This window comes from Chiloscyllium plagiosum, unplaced genomic scaffold, assembly GCF_037043375.1.
Source record: "Chiloscyllium plagiosum isolate Xiang-an unplaced genomic scaffold, Cpla_swu_hap1 HiC_scaffold_23, whole genome shotgun sequence".
Taxonomy (NCBI): Eukaryota; Metazoa; Chordata; class Chondrichthyes; order Orectolobiformes; family Hemiscylliidae; genus Chiloscyllium; species Chiloscyllium plagiosum.
In genome coordinates this window covers 53,933,797-53,958,991 of record NW_028270161.1, presented here as the reverse complement: position 1 = coordinate 53,958,991, position 25,195 = coordinate 53,933,797, and the positions used below count along the sequence as shown (strand labels likewise).

At 45.9% G+C, this 25,195-nt stretch overlaps 1 protein-coding gene across 1 annotated transcript in view; it reads left to right on the top strand.

The window, feature by feature from the left end:
- The window catches only part of st8sia1 (ST8 alpha-N-acetyl-neuraminide alpha-2,8-sialyltransferase 1), a 98,897-nt gene that overhangs the window by 35,027 nt on the left and 38,675 nt on the right, over positions 1 to 25,195 (top strand). Inside the window, exons 2-3 of the mRNA XM_043713425.2 lie at positions 6,434 to 6,578; positions 7,082 to 7,191. Coding sequence (XP_043569360.1) covers positions 6,434 to 6,578; positions 7,082 to 7,191 — 255 coding nt within the window. The remainder of the gene's footprint in view (positions 1 to 6,433; positions 6,579 to 7,081; positions 7,192 to 25,195) is intronic.

The window sequence follows — 25,195 nt, the reverse complement described above, 5'->3', positions numbered from 1 at the left end:
GAATCTTCCTCTACTCGAGAACACACCTGATTTAAAATGAGCTTTTAGAACAACCAGACCTAATTTCTGTTCTGAGCCGATGCATCTGACCAGAACGTCTACCCCAGAGAATTCAACGGGAATAATTTGAAAAATTCTTGGGAGTTACTTGGAGACAATGCGGTTCACCCAATCATTTCTGTGTTGGTTCTATGGCAGAGCTATCTAATACATTGTTACAATTTATTTGTGGGACTTGGGACTTCTAGCCTGGCCAGTCCACCATTTGTTATCCATTCCTCATTGTCCTTGAGAAGGTGGTGGAGTGTTGCCTTCTTGAACCACTGCAGTCCATGTGCTGCAGTTAGACCCTTAGGGAGGGAATTGCAGGATTTTGATCCAGGGAAATTCAAGGAACATCAAGATATTTCTCAGTGAGAGTGGGGAATGACTTGGAGGGGAATTTGAAGGTGATGGTGTTCCCATGCATCTGCTGCCTTTGCCCGTTTAGATGGAAGTGGGCATAAGCTCAGAAGATGCTCTCTAAGGATCTTTAGTGAATTTCTGCAGTGCATCTGGTAGGTAGTACACACTGCTGCTACTGAGCGTTGGTGGTGGGAGGAGTGGACATTTCTGGATGTGGTGCCAATCAAGCGGCTTGCTTTGTCTTGCATGGTAAAGCCTTTTCAGTGTTGCTGGAGCTGCAGTCCATCCAGGCAAGTGGGGAGTATTCCCTCACACTCCTGACTTGTGCCTCGTAGGTGGTGGCCAAGCTTTGAGAAGTCAGGAGGTGAGTTAGTCACCACAATATTCCTAGCCTCTGACCTGCTGTTGTAGCCAGTGGATTAATATGGCTGGTCCGGTTCAGTTTTTGGTCAACTAGTCCCACTCCCTAACTCTTTCAGCAGAATCCCTCAAATATTTATCCAATTGTCTTTTGAAAGCTGATATTCAATTTGTTCCTCCATCCTTTCCAGCAGTGCATTCCAGATTACAGCATTCTTTCTAAAATGTGGTGCCCACAATTAAATGCAGTCCAACCACAATCCAAATCCAAATCCAAAGATGTGCAGATTAGGTGAATTGGTCATGTTAAATTGCCCAGTGTTCAATAATGTATAGGTTAGGTGCATTAGTTAGGGATACATGTAGAGTAATAAGGTAGGTGTATGGGTCTGGGTGGGTTACTCTTCGGCTGGTCGGTGTGGACTTGTTGGGCCAAAGGGCTTGTTTCCACGTTGTAGAGATTCTATGATTCGATGATCAGATGAGGACTGGCATGTGTTTTTTTTTTACAGCGATTTTATAAAACTTCTTCCATTCCTTTATTAATAATGATTGCTTTATGTTTCCTTTCACAGCTTGCTTTAAATACTTTTCTACTTCCACCCCGACTTCCTATTCATGCGTACCTTTTAAAATTGCACCATTTAGTTTCTATTGCCTTTTCTCGTTCTTTTTGCCAAATGTATCACTTCATACTCCTCTGCATCATCTGCCATGTGTCTGCTCATTTCAGCAGGTTATCTATAACCTTGGAAGTTTGGTACTCTCCTCATTGCTTATCACAATTTTAAACTTCATGTCAACGTGAAACTTTGGAATTGTTCATAGTACAGCCAACTCCACTTCATCGATATCTGTCAATGAAAACCCAGAATTCCTGAAAAGCGGCTATTTGCTATTACCCTCAACTTTCTGTTCATTATCTTGCATCTGCTATACCACTGACCTTTCAGCCAGGTGTAGAATCTTGAACTCTGTGCCTCGCAGCACAAGTGGTGGTTGAAGACACTGTGGCACATCCTCAAAGTAGGGAGTTACGTGGAGAGCATGTTCAGAAAGGTGGTCACACCACAGCTTATGGGCTTGAAGGCAAGCAGGGAGTAGGTGACCACCAGGTCATTCCAGAAGAACTAGCCAGGTGGTGCAGGATTTCCTCGGGGTCCTGCTCACAAATCAGGTTTCCATTTTGGCGACAGATGGTTGTATTGCTTCCTCAAGAGTGTGCAGCCAGAGCCACTTTTGTGTTCTTTGTGAGTGGCTTGTGACTTGAGTTGGCACAGTGGCTCAGTGGTTAGCACTGCTGCCTCACAGCGCCAGGGACCCCGTTCGATTCCACCCTTGGGTGACTGTCTGTGTGGAGTTTGCACATTCTCCCCGTGTCTGTGTGGGTTTCCTCTGGGTGGTCCGGTTTCCTCCCACAATCCAAAGATTTGTAGGTTCGGGTGGATTGGCCACATTAAATTGCCCATAGTGTCCAGGGATGTGTAGGGTAGGTGCATTAGTCAGGAGCAAGTATACGATAATAGGGTAGGGGAATGGGTCTGGGTGGGTTACTGTTTGGAGGGTTGGTGTGGACCTGTTGGGAAGAGGGGCCTGTTTCCACACTGTGGGGATTCTATACAGAAAGGGAGGATGGAGTAGAAGGAGTGACAGCAAAAGGAGATTCATTACTTAGGGGATCAAACAGGTATTTTGGTGCTTTGATGTGACTCCAGGATGGTATGTTATCCCCTGGTGCCAAGATCCAGGATGTTGCCATTCTTCTGAGGGAGGGAAAACAGCCAGAGCTCATGGTCCACGCAGTGATGTAGGAAGGAAGGGGGAAATCGTTGAATTGCTACGGTGTGGCAGCAGGCTATTCGGCCCATCGAGTCCACACCGATCCTCTGAAGAACATGACACCCAGACCCAATTACGATGCACTGCATTTCATGGCCAATCCACCTAGCCTGCACATCCCTGGACACTGGTCAGTTTAGCATGGCCAATCCACCTAGCCTGCACATCCCTGGACACTGGTCAGTTTAGCATAGCCAATCCACCTAACCTGCACCTTCCTGGACACTGGTCAGTTTAGCATGGCCAATCCACCTAACCTGCACATCTCTGGGCACTGGTCAGTTTAGCATGACCAAACCACCTAACCTGCACATCCCTGGATACTGGTCAGTTTAGCATGGTCAATCCACCTAGTCTGGACACTGGTCAGGTTAGCATGGCCAATCCACCTAGCCTGCACATCCCTGGACACTGGTCAGGTTAGCATGGCCAATCCACCTAGCCTGCACATCCCTGGACACTGGGCAGTTTAGCATGGCCAATCCACCTAGCTTGCACATCTCTGGACACTGGGCTGTTTAGCATGGCCAATCCACCTAACCTGCACATCCCTGGACACTGGGCTGTTTAGCATGGCCAATCCACCTAACCTGCACATCTTTGGACCCAGAGGAAACCCTCACAGAAGCAATCTACAACATAGGAAGGATATTAATAAACTGCAGAGGGTTCAGAAAATATGTTGCATGGAAGGGAGGATTTCAGTTACAAAAATAGGCTGGATAAGCTGGGACTTTTTTCACTAGTTGAGGGGTGATCTTATGGAGGTTTATAAAATCGTGAGGAGCATAGATAAGGTGAATGACAAAGGTCTTTTCCCTTGGGTGAGGGGAGTTCAAAACGAGGGGACATCTTTTTAAGGTGAGAGGAGCAAGATTTAAAAAGGACATGAGGGGCAACCATTTTAGAGAGCGAGTGGTTTGTGTGTGAAGTGATCTGCCAGAGGAAGTGGTGGGTGCAGTTACAGTCACAACATTTCAAAGGCATTCGGATAAGTTCATGAATAGGAAAGGTTTGGAAGGATATGGGCCAAGAACAGGCAGATGGGACTAGTTTAGTTTGGGAACATGGTCAGAATGGACTGGTTGGACTGAAGGGTCTGTTTCTATGCTGTAAGACTCTACGAGGAAGTTCAGTCATGAGGATAGATTGAAGAAGTTGGGACTGTTCTCTTTGGAGAGAAGAAGGCTAAGAGGAGATTTAATAGAGGGTTTCAAAGTCATGAGCCACTGGATAGAGTGGATAGCAAGAAACTGTTCCAACTTAGAGTCATAGAGATGTACAGCATGGAAACAGACCTTTCGGTCCAACCCGTCCATGCTGACCAGATATGCTAACCTAATCTAGTCCCACCTGCCAAGACCTGGCCCATATCCCTCCAAACCCTTCCCATTTCTATACCCATCCAAATGCCTCTTAAATATTGCAATTTAGCAGCCTCCACCACTTCCTCTGCCAGCTCATTCCATACATGTACCACCCTCTGCATGAAAAAGTTGCCCCTTAGCTTCCATTTATATTTTTCCCTACTCACCCTAAACTTATGCCCTCTAGTTCTGGACTCCCCCACCCCAGGGAAAAGACTTTGTCTATGTACCCTGTCCATTCCCCTCATGATTTTATAAACCTCTATAAGGTCACCCCTCAGCCTCTGATGCTCCAGGGAAAACAGCCCCAGCCTGTTCAGCCTCTCTCTATAACTCAAACCCTCCAACCCTGGCAACATCCTTGTAAATCTTTTCTGAATCCTTTCAAGTTTCACAACATCCTTCCGATACGAAGGGGACAGAATTGCACGCAATATTCCAAAAGTGGCCTAACCAATGCAAAATGACCTCAAAACTCAATGCTCTGATCAATAAAGGAAAGCATACCAAACACCTTCTTCACTATCCTATCTACCTGCGATTCTACTTTCAAGGAGCTATGAACTTGCACTCCAAGGTCTCTTTGTTCAGCAACACCTCCTAGGACCTTACCATTAAGTGTATAAGTTCTGCTAAGATATGCTTTCCCAATATGCAGCACCTCATATTTACCTGAATTAAACTCCATCAGTCACTTCTCAGCCCACTGGCCCATTTAATCAAGATCCTGTTGTAAACTGAGGTAACCTTCTTCGCTGTCCACTGCACCTCCAATTTTGGTGTCGTCTGCGAACTTACTAACCGTACCTCCTATGTTCATATCCAAATCATTTATATAAATGATGAAAAGTAGAGGACTCGGCACCGATCCTTGTGGCACTCCACTGGTCACAGGCCTCCAGTCTGAAAAACAACCCTCCACCACCATCCTCTGTCTTCTACCTTTGAGCCAGTTCTGCATCCAAATGGCTAGTTCTCCCTGTATTTCATGAAATCTAACCTTGCTAACCAGTCTCCAACAGGGAACCTTATCGAACGTCTTACTGGCGTCCATATAGATCACATTTACCGCTCTGCCCTCATCAATCCTGTTTGTTACTTTCTCAAAAAACTCAATCAAGTTCGTGAGACATGATTTGCCATGTACAAAGCCATTTTGACTATCCCTAATCAGTCCTTGCCTTTCCAAATACATGTAAATCCTGTCCCTCAGGATTCTCTCTAAAAACTTGCCCACCAGCAATGTCAGGCTCACTGGTCTATAGTTCCCTGGCTTTTCCTTACCACCCTTCTTAAACAGTGGCACCACGTTCACCAACCTCCAGTCTTCTGGCACCTCACCTGTGACTAAACAAGAATGAGAGGGTATAGACTTAAAGTGATTTACAAAAGGAGCAATGTGATGTTCACACAGAAAGTAGTTAGGGTGTGGAATGCCTGAAAATACGATGGAAGCATTTTCAACTGAGGCATTCAAAAGGACATTAAATGGTTATTTGGAAAGAAATAGTGTGAAAAATGGGGAAAAGACAAGAAATTGGCATGAGGTAATGATACTCATTTGAAGACATGGTGGATGGAATGGTCGGCTCCTTTACTGTAATAATTCCGTGATTTTTTAAAATATAAACTAGGATGTTGTCAAATACCTTTCAAAAGCTCTTTTACACATTGACCTTTCTTCCATCAGAAACTGTTTCATCCCATCAGGGGTCACAGCCTATAGATAAGGTGAGGAGAAATTTGTTCACCGCGACAGTGGAAGCCTATGGAAACCATTGTCACAGAAAGCATTAGAGACCAAACATTAAATGTTTTTAAGAAGAATTAAGACATAGTTCTTAGGTGAAAGGAATCAACGGGTGCCAGGAAAAAGCAGGAATAGGGACTGAGATTGATGATCAGCTGTGATCGTACTGAATGCAGGAGGAAGCTTGAAGGGCCGAATGGTGTACTCCTGCTCCCATTTTCAATGTTAATTAACTTTACCAAAACCATTCATTGATCTTGAACACCATTGTCAAATATTCACTTAACCTTCTCTGGTCTGAGGGTATAGTCTCTAGTCTCTCCAAGTAACTTAACTTCCTCATCACTGATATTATTCACTCACTAATCCTCTCCGTTCTCTCAACTAAAAGCTTAATGACATTAATTAGATAGCTCCTCTGTATTTTTCTATTCAGTCCATTATTAATGCTACCTTTACATTGGTAACATGCTCTTCTTCAGTGAAGACAGGTGCAAAGTACTCATTCGGTACCACAGCTCCTACAAGCCATGGTTCCTTTTATTGATCCTTTCCCTTACCAGTCCCAACTTTCCTTTGACTACATGTTTATGTTTAGAAAAGTGTTCCTTTTTGAATTAGCTGTCCAGGGAAAACTCTGGACCAAGAGAACAGAGTGGTAAAATTTGTTGTCAATTCTCTTTCATTTAAAATGGCTCTTGTTTTATTGTAGGAGACTACTTGAGCAATGTTGTGATGCACAACGGCTGTTTGCTGTGACAAAGTTGAACTCACCCTTGGGAAAGAATCTCAGGTTTGATGGAGAGTTCCTCTACTCACTTGCTGTCAACAATGAAATCTTCTCCATGTTTCCACAGGTTAATAATCAATACTTTGACTTCAGTCCTAACCTCAGTCTCAATTGTGCATGAGAAAGCAATGAACTAGGAACTAAAGTAGATGTGAAAACTTTACATATTGACAATGATGAAGGTTATTGAAGTTTGTGAAACAAAATGGTCAGAGACATGTTTTAATATGGCCAATAGGGCACGATTCTTCCTATAGTGTAAAACAGGCTTTAAACAAATGAAAATATGGGAATCTTAACTAGTCTTGTGCATGAAACATTTTAAACTGGTGTAGTTACATATTAAGGCCTGGTATATTGTATAAGGGTTTTAATTCTTGTATCGTGCATGTAAGATCTTTATCATGGCGTAATCTTTGAAGGATATTGAAGCAAAACTAACCTTTTGTAAAGCCAGTAGTCTAAGAAATTGAGTGAAAAGCTCCCAGACCTTAAAGGTCAAAGGCGACTAAAGACTTGGAAGGGGGCAGGCTGAATCCAATAATTGAAAGCAGCTCTCTTTGTTGCTAGGATACACCATTCCAGTTGCCGCTGAAAAAGTGTTCGGTTGTGGGAAATGGCGGAATTTTGAAGGAGAGTAATTGTGGCAGTCGGATCGACAAGGCAGATTTTGTCATGCGGTAAGAGACCATTTTAATGATCTTTGTCTGCAGTTAAGTAACTCCTGCTGTTGAGTTTCACCTTGAAGCCTTTCTGTGTTTTGTCTGCTGCACACCATAGTGTTGGCTCTGTTATAAATACTCCACGCTGAACCACAATGTCGGTCCTCCTGAATTAAAATAACAATGAAAGAATCTAGTCAGAGGGATTGGGGAGGATTGTTTCATTGGCACTTAGAATTAATGAAGCCTGATAAAGTCTGCACTTGTCCAGTATCTTCTGTTTTTATTTTTAATATCTGTAATGTACTGTGAGACACTGAAATCTGACATTAAATAAAATTTATTGGTAATATTCAGTCAGTACTTGTTGGCAAAAAGCAGAGTTAACATTTTAAGTCAATGAGCTTTCATCAGAAGTGGTGAAAAAGAACGTTTGAAGCAAATATAGAGACAGACAAGAGGATGGAATTTCTGTGATAAGTGTACCAGACTGAAGAGATTAAATGCTGACTGGGATGATGTGCAAGGAAACAGATGGTGGTTATAGGGTGAGTAATAAAACACAAGATGGGTCCAAGTGGGCTTTAAATAGGAAAGCAGAAACATTGTTGAGAGTTGGATTTCAGAAATATGGAATCAATTTTTCTTGTTCCAAATTGTTGAACTCATTGTTGAATCTGGAAAGCTTTTAACTACCTGATCAAAAGATGCAGGCTGTTTCTTGAGCTACTGTCTTTGTGGTGATTAAAGGGGATATGGAAGAGGCCAAGTTCAGGGAAGTCAGAACTGGTATCAGGAAATGATTGAAAGTGACAAGTGACCTTAACATCAGAGTCGTGCTCCTGGGTCAAGTGGAATTGTTTAACCTGCATTCCTGATTTTAATGATTTGTGTGTTTTTTTTTTAAGAATGGCCTATTTTCTATAACTGTTGTACAGTTCTGTAGAGTACGGGGGAGGCAGGTTCAGTTGAGTCATTCAAGAGGGAATTGTGTTTTTATTAGAACAACAGAATGTAAGGGGGGAGGCAGGTGCCTTGCTGTTTGGAGAGCCAGCATCAACAAGATGGGTGGATTGACCTCCTGTGCTATACCAATGCTGAGTGGTTTGTGCCCTGATTCACGTTGACTGCATTTAAATGGCCTCCATATTCCTCTTGTCACAGAAACATAGAAAATAGGTGTAGGGGTAGGCCATTCAGTTCTTCAAACCTGCAACATCCCACATTCACTGGCCACTAACAGCCTGGAAATTTATAAATATCTTCCTGTATTTTGTTCCACTGTGTTAACCATATTCCTCAATTAGATGTGATCCACATATATAAGAATTGTAAAATTCACAAGTCCAAATTATGTTGTAGAGAGAGAGAGAGAGAGAGCAAGCAGCTGTGCTCCCTAACACTACTCCCTGTGGAATACACTCCCAATTTCCTGCCAGTATGAGTAACGTTTTTTGTAGTGATTGTAACAAGGTCAGCCAGGTAGACCTCATAGAATACGAGTTCCCTGATTGGGGCTGTTAATCTGGTCCAATCAGGGAGCCCTGGCTGACAGATATACACAGGAGGGTCAGAGATTCTCCTCACTCTGAGAGGTAGCTCTGAGGGAGCTGGATGAGTGTCTAGGACTCTCCACGTATAAATAAAGGGTGACTTGGTGATGGGATACCGACCTCTGTGGAGTTGTTTCAATCTTTACCTCCTACCTTCGGTTTGCTGTTTTGTAATCAGTTTATCATGTGTAACTTGTGCCTGACTCCATATTCTCTGACCATAGACATGTATCCACAATGTGGTACCTCAGGTAAACTCTTTTTTTTCACTTTTGACTGGACAAATATATTATTTTTACAACATCCCTTATTATAAAAACACACAGTTTTAGCTTTGATTTTCTACCTTGCATGATGAGAGTTGTCAGGCGATGGATAATTTTGTTTCAGTTTGGTTTTTTCTTGCCTTCCTGTTCCAGTTCTTGCCTCTCCCCAGGAAGGAGGAAATGATTTGTAATTTAAAGTCACGTATCAGTGGGTTAGCTTTGCTCTGATCAGAAAGTTGCTTGTTCGAGCCTCATTCTAGAGATCTCAGTATAAAAGCTCGGCTTATCCTTTCGTTGCAGTGCTGGAGGGGCTTTGCATTCTAGGAGGTGCTGTCTTCCACATGGAATTGTGTAGTGATGGTGTGTGTACGGTCTCAGTTGGGTGGAGAATACCCTATGGCACTGTTTGGAAGAAGAGTCATTGCAGCATACAAAATGGCTGTTCTCTGAATGGTGTCTCTCTGTAGACACATCCAGTCAGTCCTCTTTCCCTGGCCTATGTCTGTAGTGCAGCAAGATTACTCTCTTCAATTGCCGGTCCATTTTCTGTGTAATAACTGATTGCCTCTGCTTCTACCATGCTCACCAGCAGGAGGTTCCAGTTATTATCACTCACTGTTGCTTCTCATATTCTCCTCTGCATTTCTTGCATATATAAAACTGTGTTCCCTAGCCCTCGTACAGTCAGCTACTGTTTTCTTTGTTCACCTCGCCAATACCTCTCACAATCTTGTCCAATTCTATCAGAATGTCCCTCAACCCCATTTTCTCCAAGAAGAATAACCAGACGTTCCAAGCTTATTTCATAGATAGGACCTACATCCTGAAGCCATTCTGGTAAATCTCCACTGCGCCCTCCTGAAGGGCATTGTGGGTCTACCCGCAGCGCATGGACTGCAGTGGTTCAAGAAAGCAGCTCACCCCCACCTTCTCCAGGGCAACTAGGAATGGGCAGTAAGTGCTGGCTCAGTCAATGATGCCCATGTTCTGTGAATGAATATAAAGAAAACTCAGTGGTCCCATTGGATCATTTCCATTCACCTTTAGTCAGGACGTTGTGGGTTCAAGCCCCATCCACTCTCAGCACTTGACTTGATTTCATTTAGATTGGATTTATTATTGTCAATATGTACTGTGATACAGTGAAAAGAATTGTTTTGCGTGCTAACCAGACAAATTATACCTTACAAAGTACATCAGGGTAATAGAATAGAATGCTGAATATAGCATTACAGCTATTGGGAAGGTGCAGAGAAAGAGAAGAGACGAGAGGTCTGTTCATAAGTCGGATAACAGCAGAAAAGAAGCTGTTCTTAAATCTGTTGATAAGAGGTTTCAAGCTTTTGGATTGTCTGTCCGATGGAAGGGGGTGGAAGAGAGTATAACCAGGCTGGGAGGGGTCTTTGATAATGGTTGAAACTTTATTGCTGGAACAGCACAGCAGGTCAGGCAGCATCCAGGGAACAGGAGATTCGACGTTTCGGGCACAGGCCCTTCTTCTCATTCCTGAAGAAGGGCCTGTGCCCGAAACGTCGAATCTCCTGTTCCCTGGATGCTGCCTGACCTGCTGTGCTGTTCCAGCAATAAAGTTTCAACTTTGATCTCCAGCATCTGCAGACCTCACTTTCTCCTCTTTGATAATGGTGGCTGCTTTCCCGAGGCAGCTGGAAGTGTAGCGGGAGTCAATGGAAACAAAACAGGTCTGTGTGGTGGAGTGGGCTGCGTTAACAACTCTCTGTAATTTCTTGTGATCTTGGGCAGAGCAGTCAAACATTGAGGTTGATACTGAGCACGAACTAACACAGATCCAGGAAGATTTCCCTGTGTGAATACACATATGCTCCCATATATCCATACATAATTTCAATGGGAGTTATATTCTCTGCAGGGTTTTCCTCCCCATCAATCCCTGCTGGTGATACCTAACCGGTCCCCGGACTGTCCCACACAGTGACTGCTCCCTGGTCTGTCCTACACAGAGGCTGGTCCCAGTCTGTCCCACACAGAGACTGGTCCCCGGACTGTCCCACACAGAGACTGGTCCCCGGTCTGTCCCACACAGTGAATGGTCCCCGGACTGTCCCACACAGAGACGGGTCCCCGGTCTGTCCCACACAGAGACGGGTCCCCGGTCTGTCCCACACAGAGACTGGTCCCGGTCTGTCCCACACAGAGACTGGTCCCCGGTCTGTCCCACACAGAGACTGGTCCCGGTCTGTCCCACACAGAGACGGGTCCCCGGTCTGTCCCACACAGAGACTGGTCCCCGGACTGTCCCACACAGAGACTGGTCCCCGGTCTGTCCCACACAGAGACTGGTCCCCGGACTGTCCCACACAGAGACTGGTCCCGGTCTGTCCCACACAGAGACTGGTCCCCGGTCTGTCCCATTCAGAGACGGGTCCCCGGTCTGTCCCACACAGAGACTGGTCCCCGGACTGTCCCACACAGAGACTGGTCCCCGGTCTGTCCCACACAGAGACTGGTCCCCGGACTGTCCCACACAGAGACTGGTCCCGGTCTGTCCCACACAGAGACTGGTCCCCGGTCTGTCCCACACAGAGATTGGTCCTGGTCTGTCACACACCGAGACGGGTTCCCGGTCTGTCCCACACCGAGATGGGTCCCCGGTCTGTCCCACATAGAAACTGGTTCCCGGTCTGTCCCACACAGTGACTAGTCCCCGGTCTGTCCCACACAGAGACTGGTCCCCGGTCTGTCCCACACAGTGACTGGTCCCTGGTCTGTCCCACACAGAGACTGGTCCCCGGTCTGTCCCACACAAAAACTGGACCCCGGTCTGTCCCACACAGAGACTGGTCCCTGGTCTGTCCCACACAGAAACTGGTCCCCGGTCTGTCCCATATAGAGACTGTTCCCCGGTCGGTCCCACACAGAGACTGGTTCCCGGTCTGTCCTACACAGAGACTGGTCCCTGGTCTGTCCCACACAGAGACTGGTTCCCGGTCTGTCCTACACAGAGACTGGTCCCCGGTCTGTCCCACATAGAGACTGGTCCCCGGTCTGTCCCACAGAGAGACTGGTTCCCGGTCTGTCCCATATAGAGACTGTTCCCCGGTCTGTCCCACAGAGAGACTGGTTCCCGGTCTGTCCCACACAGAGACTGGTCCCTGGTCTGTCCCACACAGAGACTGGTCCCCGGTCTGTCCCTCACAGAGACTGGTCCTGGTCTATCCCACACAGTGACTGGTCCCCGGTCTGTCCCACACCGAGACTGGTCCCCGGTCTGTCCCACACAGTGACTGGTCCCCGGTCTGTCCCACACAGTGACTGGTCCCCGGTCTGTCCCACACCGAGACTGGTCCCCGGTCTGTCCCACACAGAGACCGGTCCCGGTCTGTCCCACACAGTGACTGGTCCCCGGTCTGTCCCACATAGTGACTGGTCCCCGGTCTGTCCCACACAGTGACTGGTCCCCGGTCTGTCCCATATAGAGACTGTTCCCCGGTCCGTCCCACACAGAGACTGGTCCCCGGTCTGTCCCATATAGAGACTGTTCCCCGGTCTGTCCCACACAGAGACTGGTCCCCGGTCTGTTCCACACAGAGACTGGTCCCTGGTCTGTCCCACACAGAGACTGGTCCCCGGTCTGTCCCACACAGTGACTGGTCCCCGGTCTGTCCCACACAGTGACTGGTCCCCGGTCTGTCCCACACAGAGACCGGTCCCGGTCTGTCCCACACAGTGACTGGTCCCCGGTCTGTCCCACACAGAGACTGGTCCCTGGTCTGTCCCACACAGAGACTGGTCCCCGGTCTGTCCCTCACAGAGACTGGTCCTGGTCTATCCCACACAGTGACTGGTCCCCGGTCTGTCCCACACCGAGACTGGTCCCCGGTCTGTCCCACACAGTGATTGGTCCCCGGTCTGTCCCACACAGTGACTGGTCCCCGGTCTGTCCCACACCGAGACTGGTCCCCGGTCTGTCCCACACAGTGACCAGTCCCGGTCTGTCCCACACAGTGACTGGTCCCCGGTCTGTCCCACATAGTGACTGGTCCCCGGTCTGTCCCACACAGTGACTTGTCCCCGGTCTGTCCCACACAGAGACCGGTCCCGGTCTGTCCCACACAGTGACTTGTCCCCGGTCTGTCTCACACAGAGACTGGTCCCAGTCTGTCCCACACAGAGACTGGTCCCTGGTCTGTCCCACACAGAGACGGGTCCCCAGTCTGTCCCACACCGAGACTGGTCCCCAGTCTGTCCCACACAGAGACTGGTCCCCAGTCTGTCCCACACAGAGACTGTTCCCCAGTCTGTCCCACACAGAGCTTCTCCTCGGTCTGCCTCCTGGTGGTATTCTTCGTCTAGCCCTCCCCTGCAATGACAGGTTTCTCAGAGGAGAGAGAATCTTCTACTTTCTGAAACTACGATTGTTTGTAGAGGTTGGGTATAGCCAATGAGCTTCTAGCGCATCCTGTTAGAAAATGTCCCCTAGCCAGGGTTAGTGCGGAATTAACCTTATGCCAGGTCCCTCAATGGCACTGCCGTGAGAATCCCCCCGTTGTGATAAAAGCAGTGGGCAGTGGCAGGGCTAACAGGGAGCTGTATTCCTTGAATGCGCTGGTGACATCAGGACACATTCAGTACCCCGACTTTGACAGCCTGACGTTCTGTCTGTTACTATGAATTCTCTGGCTATTTCGCTGTCTGACTTATCTGATTTCTAAATTTATCCATTCATGGCACTGGAGTGCTGTTCCAACATTTATTACCCCATCCCTAGAGAAGGTGATAGTGGAACATCCACAGTGCAGTTAAGAGGTCTTTGACCCAGTGACAATGAAGGGCATAGTCCCGAAACCAGATGGTATGTGGGACTTGGAAGGGAACTTGTAGAGGTTGCTGTCCCAATGCATCCATTGTTTTTATCTTTCTGGTGTCTGTCTAGAGCCTGTGGATTTGGGAGATTGTACAAAACATCTTTTATATGGCACGCACTGTGCATGGCTTATTTCAAGTGATGGACGTGTTGCTGATGGAACAATTTGCTTTATTCTTGAGGGTTTGCTGTTTAAATTGCTGTTTTGAGAGTATCTCAGTTTCTAGCTGTAATTGTACTTTGTGATCCATTTAATCTGAGTGCACTGATTAATTGAGTCTGATGGCATTAATTAATTCTCTGACAGCCATGGCTCAATAGACAACACTCTCACCTCTGAGGCATAGAGTTCCCCTCCTGAAACCTGAGCACAGGAATTAGGGTGGCTCAGTGGTCAGCACCAGGGATCCGGGTTCAGCTCTACCCTGAGGAAATTGTCTGTGTTGAGTTTGCATGATCTCCCCGTCTCTGTGTGGGTTTCCTCCCACAGTCCAATGATGTGCAGGTTAGATGGATCGGCCATGGGAAATGCAGGGTGACGGAGAGAGGGTAAGAAGTGGATCTGGGTGGGATGCTGTTTGGATGGTCAGTATGGGCTGAATGGCCTGCTTCCACAGCCTAGGGATTCTATGAATCATAGCCAGCCATTGCTTTGCTGAGTTTAGGGCACACTGAGGCCTTAAACAAAGGCTCTCTCTGTCTTTTCCAGTTGGTGTTAGGATCCCATGGCCTATTTAAAAGAAGAATATTGCTGATGTCCTGACCAATACTTATTCATCAGCCAACAGTAGAAACTGCATGATCTGGTCATGATCACATGGTTGTGTGTGGGAGCTGCTGTGTAATAATGGACTTCTGAGTTAGGGTGCAATGTGATTGCATTTCTAAAGTACTTCATTGATTGTAAATGCTTTAAGATGACCTCTCGTTATCCGAAGCAAATTATTGAAGGCAAGTCTTTTCCTTTTGACTTCCAGTACATTCTCAATGCATCAGAATAAACCTAAATGGATATTTTCACTTGAGTATTGCTAGTCACAGAGTCTTACAGCACGGAAACAGGCCTTCCAGTCCAACTAGCCCACACTGACCATGTTCCCAAACTAAACTAGCCCCGCCTGCCTGAGTTTGGCCCATATCCTTCCAAACCTTTAATACTTATCCAAATGTCTTTGAAATGTTGTAACTATACCTGCATCTACCATTTTGTCTAGCAGTTCATTCCACATGCGAACCACTCTCTGTTAAAAAAAATTGCCCCTCATGCCCTTTTTAAGTCTTTCTCCTCCCACCTTAAAAAGATGCCCCTTAGTTTTGAACTGCCCCACCTTAAGGAAAAGACCCTCATCATTCACCTTATCTGTGCCCCTCAGGATTTTATAAACCTCGATAAGTTCATCCCTCAACCTCCTAAGCTCCAGTGAAAAAAGCACCAGCCTATTTTTATCTCATTTCTGGCAACATCCTGGTAAATCTTTTCTGAACCCTCTCCAGTTTAATAACACCCTTCCTCTGACGGGACAACTCGACGATACACAGTATTCCAGAGAAAGCCTTAACAACATCCTGTACAACCTCAACAAGACTTTTGCAGTGTCAAAGATTTTCACATTTTTTCATCGATCTCCGTCAAACTGATTGTAAAATATGATGGTAAACATTGTGAAGTAAAATCAAGAGAAGTTTTCATTACGATAAATCTTGACCCCAGGCTCCTGGACTGTTTAAAGAATCAGCAGATGCTGCTAGGGCAAGATGATGTCTTAGGTCTCTTGGAAGACTCAAATAGATGGACAAGTGTATTTGAGCTTATCTAGTGACCTCGAGACTAACTTGTCTACATAATTTATTACATCAAGGCCATTTAGATTAGATTCTCTACAGTGTGGAAACAGGCCTTTCGGCCCAACCAGTCCGCACCGACCCTCCGAAGAGTAACCCACCCAGACCCATTTCCCTCTGACTAATGCATCTAACACTATGGGCAATTTAGCATGGCCAATTCACCTGACCTGCACATCTTTGGACTGTGGGAGGAAACCGGCGCACCCGTAGGAAACCCACGCAGACACAGGGAGAATGTGCAAACGCCACACAGACAGTCACCCGAGGCTGGAATTGAACCTGGGACACCAGTGCTGTGAGGATGCAGTGCTAACCACTGAGCCACTGTGTATAAATGAATATATTTGAAAATTATTCTAAATTTAGAGCGTAAAGTTGTACAGCACAGAAACAGACCCTTCAGTCCATCTTGTCCATGCCGATCAGATATCCTAATTAATCTAGTCCCATTTGTCAGCATTTTGCCCATGTCCCTGTATACCCTTCCTATTCAGGTACAAATCCAGATGCCTTTTGAATGTTGTAATTGTACCAGCCTCCACCACTTCCTCTGGCTGCACATTTTGTACATTCACTACCCTCTGTGTGAAAAAGTTGCCCGTCAGGTCGCTTTTAAATCTTTCTCACCTGAAACCTATGTCCTCTAGTTTTGGACTCCCTCACCCCAGGGAAAATACTTTGTCTGTTTATCCTATCCATGCCCCTCATGATTTTATAAACCTCTATGAGGTCATCCCTTAGCTTTTGATGCTCCAGGGAAAACAGCCCCAGCCTATTCAGCCTCTCCCAATAGCTCAAATCCTCTAACTCTGGCAGCATCCTTGTAAATCTTTTCTGAACTCTTTCAAGTTTCACTACATCTTTCCTAGAGCAGGGAGACTAGAATTGAACACAGTTTTCCAAATGTGGCCTAATCAATGTCCTGGCATCCCAACTCTTATATCGATGCTCTGACCAATAAATGAGAACATACTAAATGCTACCTTCACTATCCTGTCTACCTGTGACAGTTTTCAAGGAGCTATGAACCTGCACTCCCACGGTTTCTTTGTTCAGCATCACACACCCCAGGATGTCAGCATTAAGTCTTTAATTTCTGCTCTGATTAGCTTTTCCAAAATACAGCACCTCACATTTATCTAAATTAAATTCTATCTGCCTCTCCTTGGCCCATTAGCCCATCTGACCAAGATCCCGTTGTACTCTGAGGTGACCTTTCATCCTATGTTCACATCCAAATAACTTATATAAATAAATGTAGGCCTGAATTGTCGTAGAACATAGAACATAAACAGGCCCTTCGGCCTACCATGTTTGCGCTGACCATGAGGTCATTCTAAACTAATTCCACTTGTCTACATATGGTCCATATACCACTACTCCCTGCCTGTTCATGTGTCTGTCTGAATGCTTCTTTCCTAATCTTTGCTAATGTATCTGTTTCTATCGCCTTCCTTAATTCCAGGCACCTCCTACTCTCTGTTTTAAAAAAAAGTGCCTTAAGCTAATCTGTCAAACGTTACCCCCTCAGCTTAAACCTGTTTAACATTTTCACCTGGGAAAAAGACACCGACTATCCATTCTACCTTGCCTGTCATAATTTTATATACTTCTATCAGGTCACTCCCTTGGCCTCTGATGCCCTAGTGAAAACAATCCAAGTTTGTCCAACCCCTCCTTATAGCTCATACACTCCATTCCAGGCAACATCCTGGTAAACCTCTTTTGTACCCTATCCAAAGTCCTCCACATTGGTGCTATGGTGTGGTGACTAGAACTGTGCACAATAGTCCAAAAATGGCCTGAATAATGTCTTATACAACTGCGACATGACTTACCAACGTTTATTCTCAATTCCCTGACCCATGAGGATAAGCATCCTTTATGCCTTCTTTACTACCTTGACCACTTGTATTGCCACTTTCAGAGACTTATGGACTTGCATCCCAAGATCCATCTGTGTAAATCCGTGCTTCCATGGGACCTGCCATTTACTGTATACTTGCCTCTTGCATTTGACCTCTTAGAATGCATCACCTCACACTTGTCTGGTTTAATCTCCATCCGCCATTTCTCACCCAACTTTCTACCTGATCTACATCCTGCTGTGTCCTTTGACAATCTTCCTCACTCTTCACAGCTCCACCAATTTTCATGTTGTCTGCAAACCCACGAATCAGACCACCTAAATTTTTGTCCAAGTCGTATATATTTATTTCATAACATAGAGGCCTCGGCACTGAACCTTGTGGAACACCACTGGTCACAGATCACCAGTCGGAAAAACACGCAAGTATTGCTTAGTAGTAAAAGCTACTGTAACTTGTTTCCTAATAAAGTTGGGACTGTCTTGCATTGGTACCAGCTTGTGTGTGTTTTGTGGGACTCTTGGGCAAGTTCATTGATAACATTCTGGCTGGTGTTATGTGACATGGTTTAGGAGACACAGGCAACCTCTGACATATATAAGGAGGGACTAGAGAAAAACAACAACCCAATCGCCAGTGAAAGATAAAGGAATGGATATGTAAGTAGGTCAGGGAAAGATGTAAAAACAACCCTGACCTGCTTACATATCTGTTTCTCTATCTTTCACTGGCTGTTGGGAGGTCTACTTTCTAACCCCATCATAGGGTTTGCGCCTTTCATATTCTTAAGTCCTATCCATAAGGCCTCGCTGGATGAGTCCTCCAAGATGTACAGATTCTCTTTAGTCAGTAACCCAACTCCCCAACCTCCTTTCGTGAAGGCCTTGTCTCAATCTTGTGCTGCAAATTTGGCAAGAATGTGATCAAAGCTACAAGAGAGATTTTAAATGGGCTGAAAATGAATTGTAATTAGGTTATCAAGTATTTTAAATTAACGATTACGTAAAATGGGAGAAGATATCTAATTTACCGATGGTGTCTGAAAGCCGGAACTGCACCACATTGTGAGGAGACACTCATCTACATTATTATTTGGTTCTACTTATGCAACCTTACCGACCGACCCAACCACCCCATGGATCAACACTTCAACTCCCCCTCCCACTCCACCAAGGACATGCAGGTCCTTGGACTCCTCCATCGCCAGACCATAGCAACACGACGGTTGGAGGAAGAACGCCTCATCTTCCGCCTAGGAACCCTCCAACCACAAGGGATGAACTCAGATTTCACCAGTTTCCTCATTTCCCCTCCCCCCCACCTTGTCTCAGTCAAATCTCTCGAACTCAGCACCGCCTTCCTAACCTGCAATCTTCTTCCTGACCTCTCCACCCCCACCCCCACTCCGGCCTATCACCCTCACCTTGACCTCCTTCCACCTATCGCATTTCCAACGCCCCTCCCCCAAGTCCCTCCTCCCTACCTTTTATCTTAGCCTGCTGGTCACACTTGCCTCATTCCTGAAGAAGGGTTCATGCCAAAAACGTCGATTCTCCTTCTCCTTGGATGCTGCCTGACCTGCTGTGCTTTTCCAGCAACACATTTTCAGCTCTGATCTCCAGCATCTGCAGACCTCACTTTCTCCTCGAAGATTTCTTCTGTTATTGTCAGGTTCAGACAATGCATTTCCCTACTCTCAATATCAGGGCTGCACTGAAGTAAAAACCCAGTCTACTACTCTGATATGTGGCCAGCTAACACCTTATTAATGGTCTGGATCAGAATGGTTGAAACTTTATTGCTGGAACAGCACAGCAGGTCAGGCAGCATCCAGGGAACAGGAGATTCGACGTTTCGGGCACAGGCCCTTCTTCAGAAGAAGGGCCTGTGCCCGAAACGTCGAATCTCCTGTTCCCTGGATGCTGCCTGACCTGCTGTGCTGTTCCAGCAATAAAGTTTCAACTTTGATCTCCAGCATCTGCAGACCTCACTTTCTCCTCTGGATCAGAATGGGTCAATTTGCATTTGTCATTTTACAAGAGGCAAGAGCTGGAAGAAGCTAGCAATGACACAATAGATATTTTATAAGGTTATTTAGAGTAAGCATGAGTGGTCATAAATTCACTGCTTTTCCTTTACTTTATTCATGGGATGGGGATGGGGATAGGCCAGCATTTATTGCTCATCTCAGAGGGCAGTTAAGAGCCAATCACATTGCTGTGGGTCTGGAATCACATGTTACCCAGGCAAACATGGCAATCTACTTTCTTAAAGGGCATTAGTGAACCAGATGGATTTTTCTAATCATTGGCAATCAATTCATGGTCATTATTAGACTCTTAATTCCAGATTTTTATTGAACTCAAATTTCACAATCTGGGATTGGAATCCAGGACCCCCGGAATGTTACCTGGGTCTCCAGTCCATTGATAATACCATTAGGCCTCTCCATGTGAGGGTGGTGGAAGTAGAGACGATCATGGATTTCGAAAGAAAATTGGATGCCCATTGACGGAAATCAACTTGCAGAACAGTGGGCACTAAGCAGTAGAATGTGACCGATTTAATAAACCCTCAGAGAACCACTATGATTCATAGAAATGAGGACAAAGTTAAAATTCACATAATACCAAGATATTGTCCAGCAGGTTTATTTGGAGGCACTAGGTTTTGAAACACTGCTCCTTCATTAGGTGGTTGTGGAGCATAATCATAGACTTTATAGCAACAGGATTGCAGTGTCATGGAATGTAATATTAAACAAATTTAGCTTAAGTCTTTCATCTTTTAGTGTAAGTTCTGGTTCCTTCGGAAAGAGTAGGCCATTCAATATGGTCCTGGCTGATCCTCTAACTCAATGCCAAATTCCTGCTTTCTCCTCACATCCTCTGATGCCTTTAAAGTCTTCAAAAAGCTATCTCTGTCTTGAATATATTCAGTGCCTTGTCCTCCACAGCCATTAACGTGAATGGTCTCCCTCTATGTATCTATATAATCCCTTTGTTTAACAGCACTGAAGCAGCTGGAGTGTGTACAACAACAACAGTCAGGCTATACAAAAGCATTCAACTGCCCCATTCCAGTGGACATGCTAAAGGCATGTTGACAGCGTCAGGCAGAGTGAGTAGGCTCTTTCGGAGTGTGTAGAAAAGACTGCACATGTATCACATTGAAAGAAGAATTCTGCAGAAACCTTTACAATGTCACGCAACCTCAAAGTGCTTTCCAGCTTTTTGCAGTGCGGTCACTGTTGTGGTGTACGAGCTGATGCAGACCGTTTTTGCACATTGACCTACTACAAGTAGCATTGTCGTTTGTTCTTTGGTGATGTAGCAGGGACAGGAATACGACATACCAGAGCTGCCAACAGCCAACGTGGAAATGCATTCACTTGCAACAAGGTTATCGACTAAGATTTTGAATCAGATACTGTTCATTTTGTGCCCTTGTCATGGACAGAATGTATGTTATTCCTCCCACTGTCTGTGATCAGTTTATTTTGTTTGGAAAGGGCATGACATTTCTTGTCCTTGTTGTGTGTGTCTAATTAAATGCTTCCGCAGCAAGCATTGTTGATTTTAATGTAAGGGTTATTTATTCCCACCCACTGAATGTAAATTTAAAACACATCTCACACACACGCATACACACACACACACGTGAACCAAGGCAGTAGAATTGTACAAATTATAGCTAATCTAGTCTCTAGCTCATAGTCTTCATCTCTAAGTTCGCAATGAGGGCCACATAAAGTACAGGGTTTGTAGCAGTTGTGAGGATCTCTGTGGCTGCATTTCGGGTAAGTTGATTCTCTACTGAACTTGAAGGTGGAACATTTTGGAGAGTCCTTGTGTTCATTGTTCTATCTCCAGCTTTCCAGGGGGGGGGGAGCGGAGGGGGGATCATGCTGTTTATTACCTTAGTTGCTCGATGATTTGCATCTAATGAATACAGTACTATCCACAGGTTCTGTCACTGACAATGCAAAGAAAGGCAGGAGGCCTAGCTGTCCGTGTAATAGAAACTACTGGAGCATCTCCAGGATCTGCCAACATCTGTGGAGACAGAACACAGAATTAACGTTTTGAGTCCAATAAGGTTCTTTTTTGGAACTAAGAGTGGCTGAAAAATTATGTTTTCTATCCTGTTAACGCGTAAGGAGGAACCAGTGGAAGGTACTAAGTAAAAGCCAAAGGGAGTGCACATTATGGAGAGGAGCGATATAGATGGATAGCTGGTGTTAATGGTTGGTGGGAATAGTAGAAATAGATCAAAGGCATGCAACCAAATCCCCACAATCTGGGATTGGAATCCAGGACCCCCGGAATGTTACCTGGGTCTCTGGATCAGCAGCTCATTGATAATACCATTAGGCCTCTCCATGTGAGGATGGTGGAAGTAGAGACGATCATGGATGGGAGGAGGGGGTGTGGGGGTTAGTGAGTTTAAAAGGGCGAAATAATCTAAGTAGCTCCGACTGCTAGATTCACAAGCCTCATCATGTCTGAACATAAAACAATGTGTAAAAGCCGTTCTCACCTTTTAACCTTAACAGAAATAAAACTGATTCAAGCTTCAGTTTATTTATGTAAGTGCAAAGATAGAGGAGAATCATCAGCAAAACAAGGTTTGCTTTTGAACTTTATCATCAATCCAACTCTGTAGCTCTTTATTTTTTATTCACTCATGGGATGTGGGTCTCGTTCACTGAGCCCAGCATTTATTGTCCATCCCTAGTTGCCCTTGAGAAGGTGGGGGTGAGCTGCCTTCCTGAACCGCTGCAGTCCACCTGCTGTGGGGTGACTCACAATGCCCTGAGGGAGGGAATTCTAGGATATTGACCCAGTGACAGTGAAGGAATGGCGTTATGCTTACAAGTCTGGATGGTGAATGGCTTGGAGGGGGATCTTGGTGTTTCCAAGAAACCAGTTTTCCTAATTAGTAAGCGAAATGGCTAAATTGAACAGGTTTGTTTCAATGTGACAGGATGTCAGCTTTAGTCAGTCTAATTCTGAAAGTAAATATGGAAAACGTACCAGAATTGTGGACGTGCATGCAGCAAAAATATGTATGTGTGTCTGTGGTGATACATGAAATACATCCCAGGCATCTTAAACATCTACCTCTATAAGACATCTAAATATAGGTCTTAGATGCAGATAGATATTCTTTTGAAACAAGTGGTGAAATTTCCTCATGACCTGAACAATGTGGTTAGGTACTTTCTCAATAAAGCAGTTCAGAATGTTTTTATATACAAAGTTTGTGAGAAGATTTATAGCTTGGGTGCTCGTTGCTGTGGTTCTGTTCGCCGAGCTGGAAGTTTTTGTTGCAAACGTTTCGTCCCCTGTCTAGGTGACATCCTCAGTGCTTGGGAGCCTCCTGTGAAGCGCTTCTGTGGTGTTTCCTCCGGCATTTATAGTGGCCTGTCCCTGCCGCTTCCGGTTGTCAGTTTCAGCTGTCCGCTGTAGTGGCCGGTAAATTGGGTCCAGGTCTGTGTATTTGTTGATGGAGTTTGTGGATGAGTGCCATGCTTCTAGGAATTCCCTGGTTTTTATATACCTCTGGAGTAAGTGGGATTTGAATCCAGGCCTACCTGGCTCAGAGGTAGGGACACTACCACTGCACCACTATAGCCCAAATAACATGGCCTTGGTGAAACATCTGGGAGAATAGCGAGAAGAGTCGAGTGCAGCCTTTCTTGACATTGCCCTGACAAGTCGCATTTTTCAACCATGTTCCATGTTCAAGATGTGATTCTTGTTAGTGAGCAACGTGCAGTGAGCAATTGGCCTTGCTAAATTGCCAAAAGTGTTCAGGGATGTGTAGGCTAGGTGCATTAGTCAGGGGTAAATATAGGACAATAGGGTAGGGGAATGGGCCTGGGTGGGTTACTTTTCAGAGGGTCGGTGTGGACTTGTTAGGCTTAAGAGTCTATTTCCACACTGTTGGGATTCTATTCTATAACGGGGGTCTATTAGTAGAGATTTTCATTCATTATCTTCATTAGGACTGTATCATGATTTGATAATGTGTAGGCTCCTATTCTCCCAGCCCCTGGATGGGAGCAAGGAACTGGGAATTACTGGCATGGAGGTTTGAGCAGGTACCTGGTGACTCCAGCTCACTTCTTGTTCCTGTGGCCCTCCATCTTGGCACCGTCACCTGAGGCCACGCTTCATGGGAGTTGGCCACACGCATCCCACATCCGGGAACATTTGCATCCAATGTGTCCCAGCCCCTCTGCACCATTGTGGGACGTCTCCAATCCCACTGACAATGCGCTCCTGCCCTGTGTGCTGCACTTTGGGACCCACTGGGTACTCTCACTGAAAGACTGCTGCAAGGGCACTTTGAACGCAGACAGGCACCCAGGCTGCATCTCAGGGCTGCTCACTGGGTCAGAGCATTCACTCACTTTGCACTTACCTGCATGTTTGCAGCTCCGTGCCTTACACCCTGAAGCACATTTTTTAAAGGCTTCTAGTATCTCCTTCAGACCTTGCAGTTTAATGCAGAATCAGTAGAGGCGACACTCACAATCAGAGGGTCAGTGCCCCTCGTCTGGGGAGTAGACCAAGGTCCTAATCCAATCAGTATGAGGAGCAGTGGGAAAGCCGTCGGGGTGACATACAAATCTCAGTCGGGTTGGTTGGGGAGGGGTGGTCTGGTCATTTCAGGGCTTTCTGGTTAAGTCGCTCAAGGAGGTGTGCCCCAGAGAGTCCTGGGGGTCTAAGCACTGAAAGTTAGGGCAGGTAATCAGTGCGCGAGGAAGGCTGGCTAACTTAATTGTGGGGTTGGGAGTCAGAACACTAAATACAAGATTGTGAAATACTGAGGTGGGGGGGAGCAAATCAATACACTAGAGCAAGGGGGGAGGAGGTGGAATGGCATGAAACGTCAATGTTCAATAGCACCCTGGCTTCTTTCAGGGGAGCTTCCATGCAGGGATAGCGGGCTACCAGACCTGGTATGTTTGCTTGATAAGATGGTGCTGGGGCGGTAACGTGGGCAGACAAAGACTCAGAGAGTTGGGTGGGGATTTGGAGCATGCAAAACAAATGGGGTTGATTGGGGCAATCAGACAGGGGTGTATACATCTGAAGGTTCACCAAGATGAAGAGGCAGAGCCTTAAGACTCTCAGTTTGAGGCATGGACACTGCCGCTTTCTACTGTACTGTAATTAACATTGCGCAAGGGAGATGAAAATGGCTGTGCTCACACCTGGAGAGGATGGAGGGGTGAAGTTGGGTCGGGGGGGGGGGTTTGCAGGGAGTTGGGGGGTAGCGCGATGGGGTAGTGTTTTGGACAGTGATGGATTAGGCTTCCGCTTGCAAATGATGGGAGACCCTTCAAAGGGTAACACCATGAGACAGACACCTACACGGAGGCTGACACACACTATGTGCTGTGGGAAGCTGAGGTATTGGTCGACTGTGTGCAGTCCAGATCCTGGCCCCAATCCAAGATCATTCAACACAAAATTGCCCCAGTGTTGCCTGTGATACAATAGCAGTGTTTGTCTGGAAAGATTCAAAGTAGTGATCACACCACGAACCATAAAACGTTGTGTAGCATTAACAGTGCATGGGCTCTGTACCTTTAGTGTTACACTTGGGGCTAGACAGAGACTCACACATACAGGA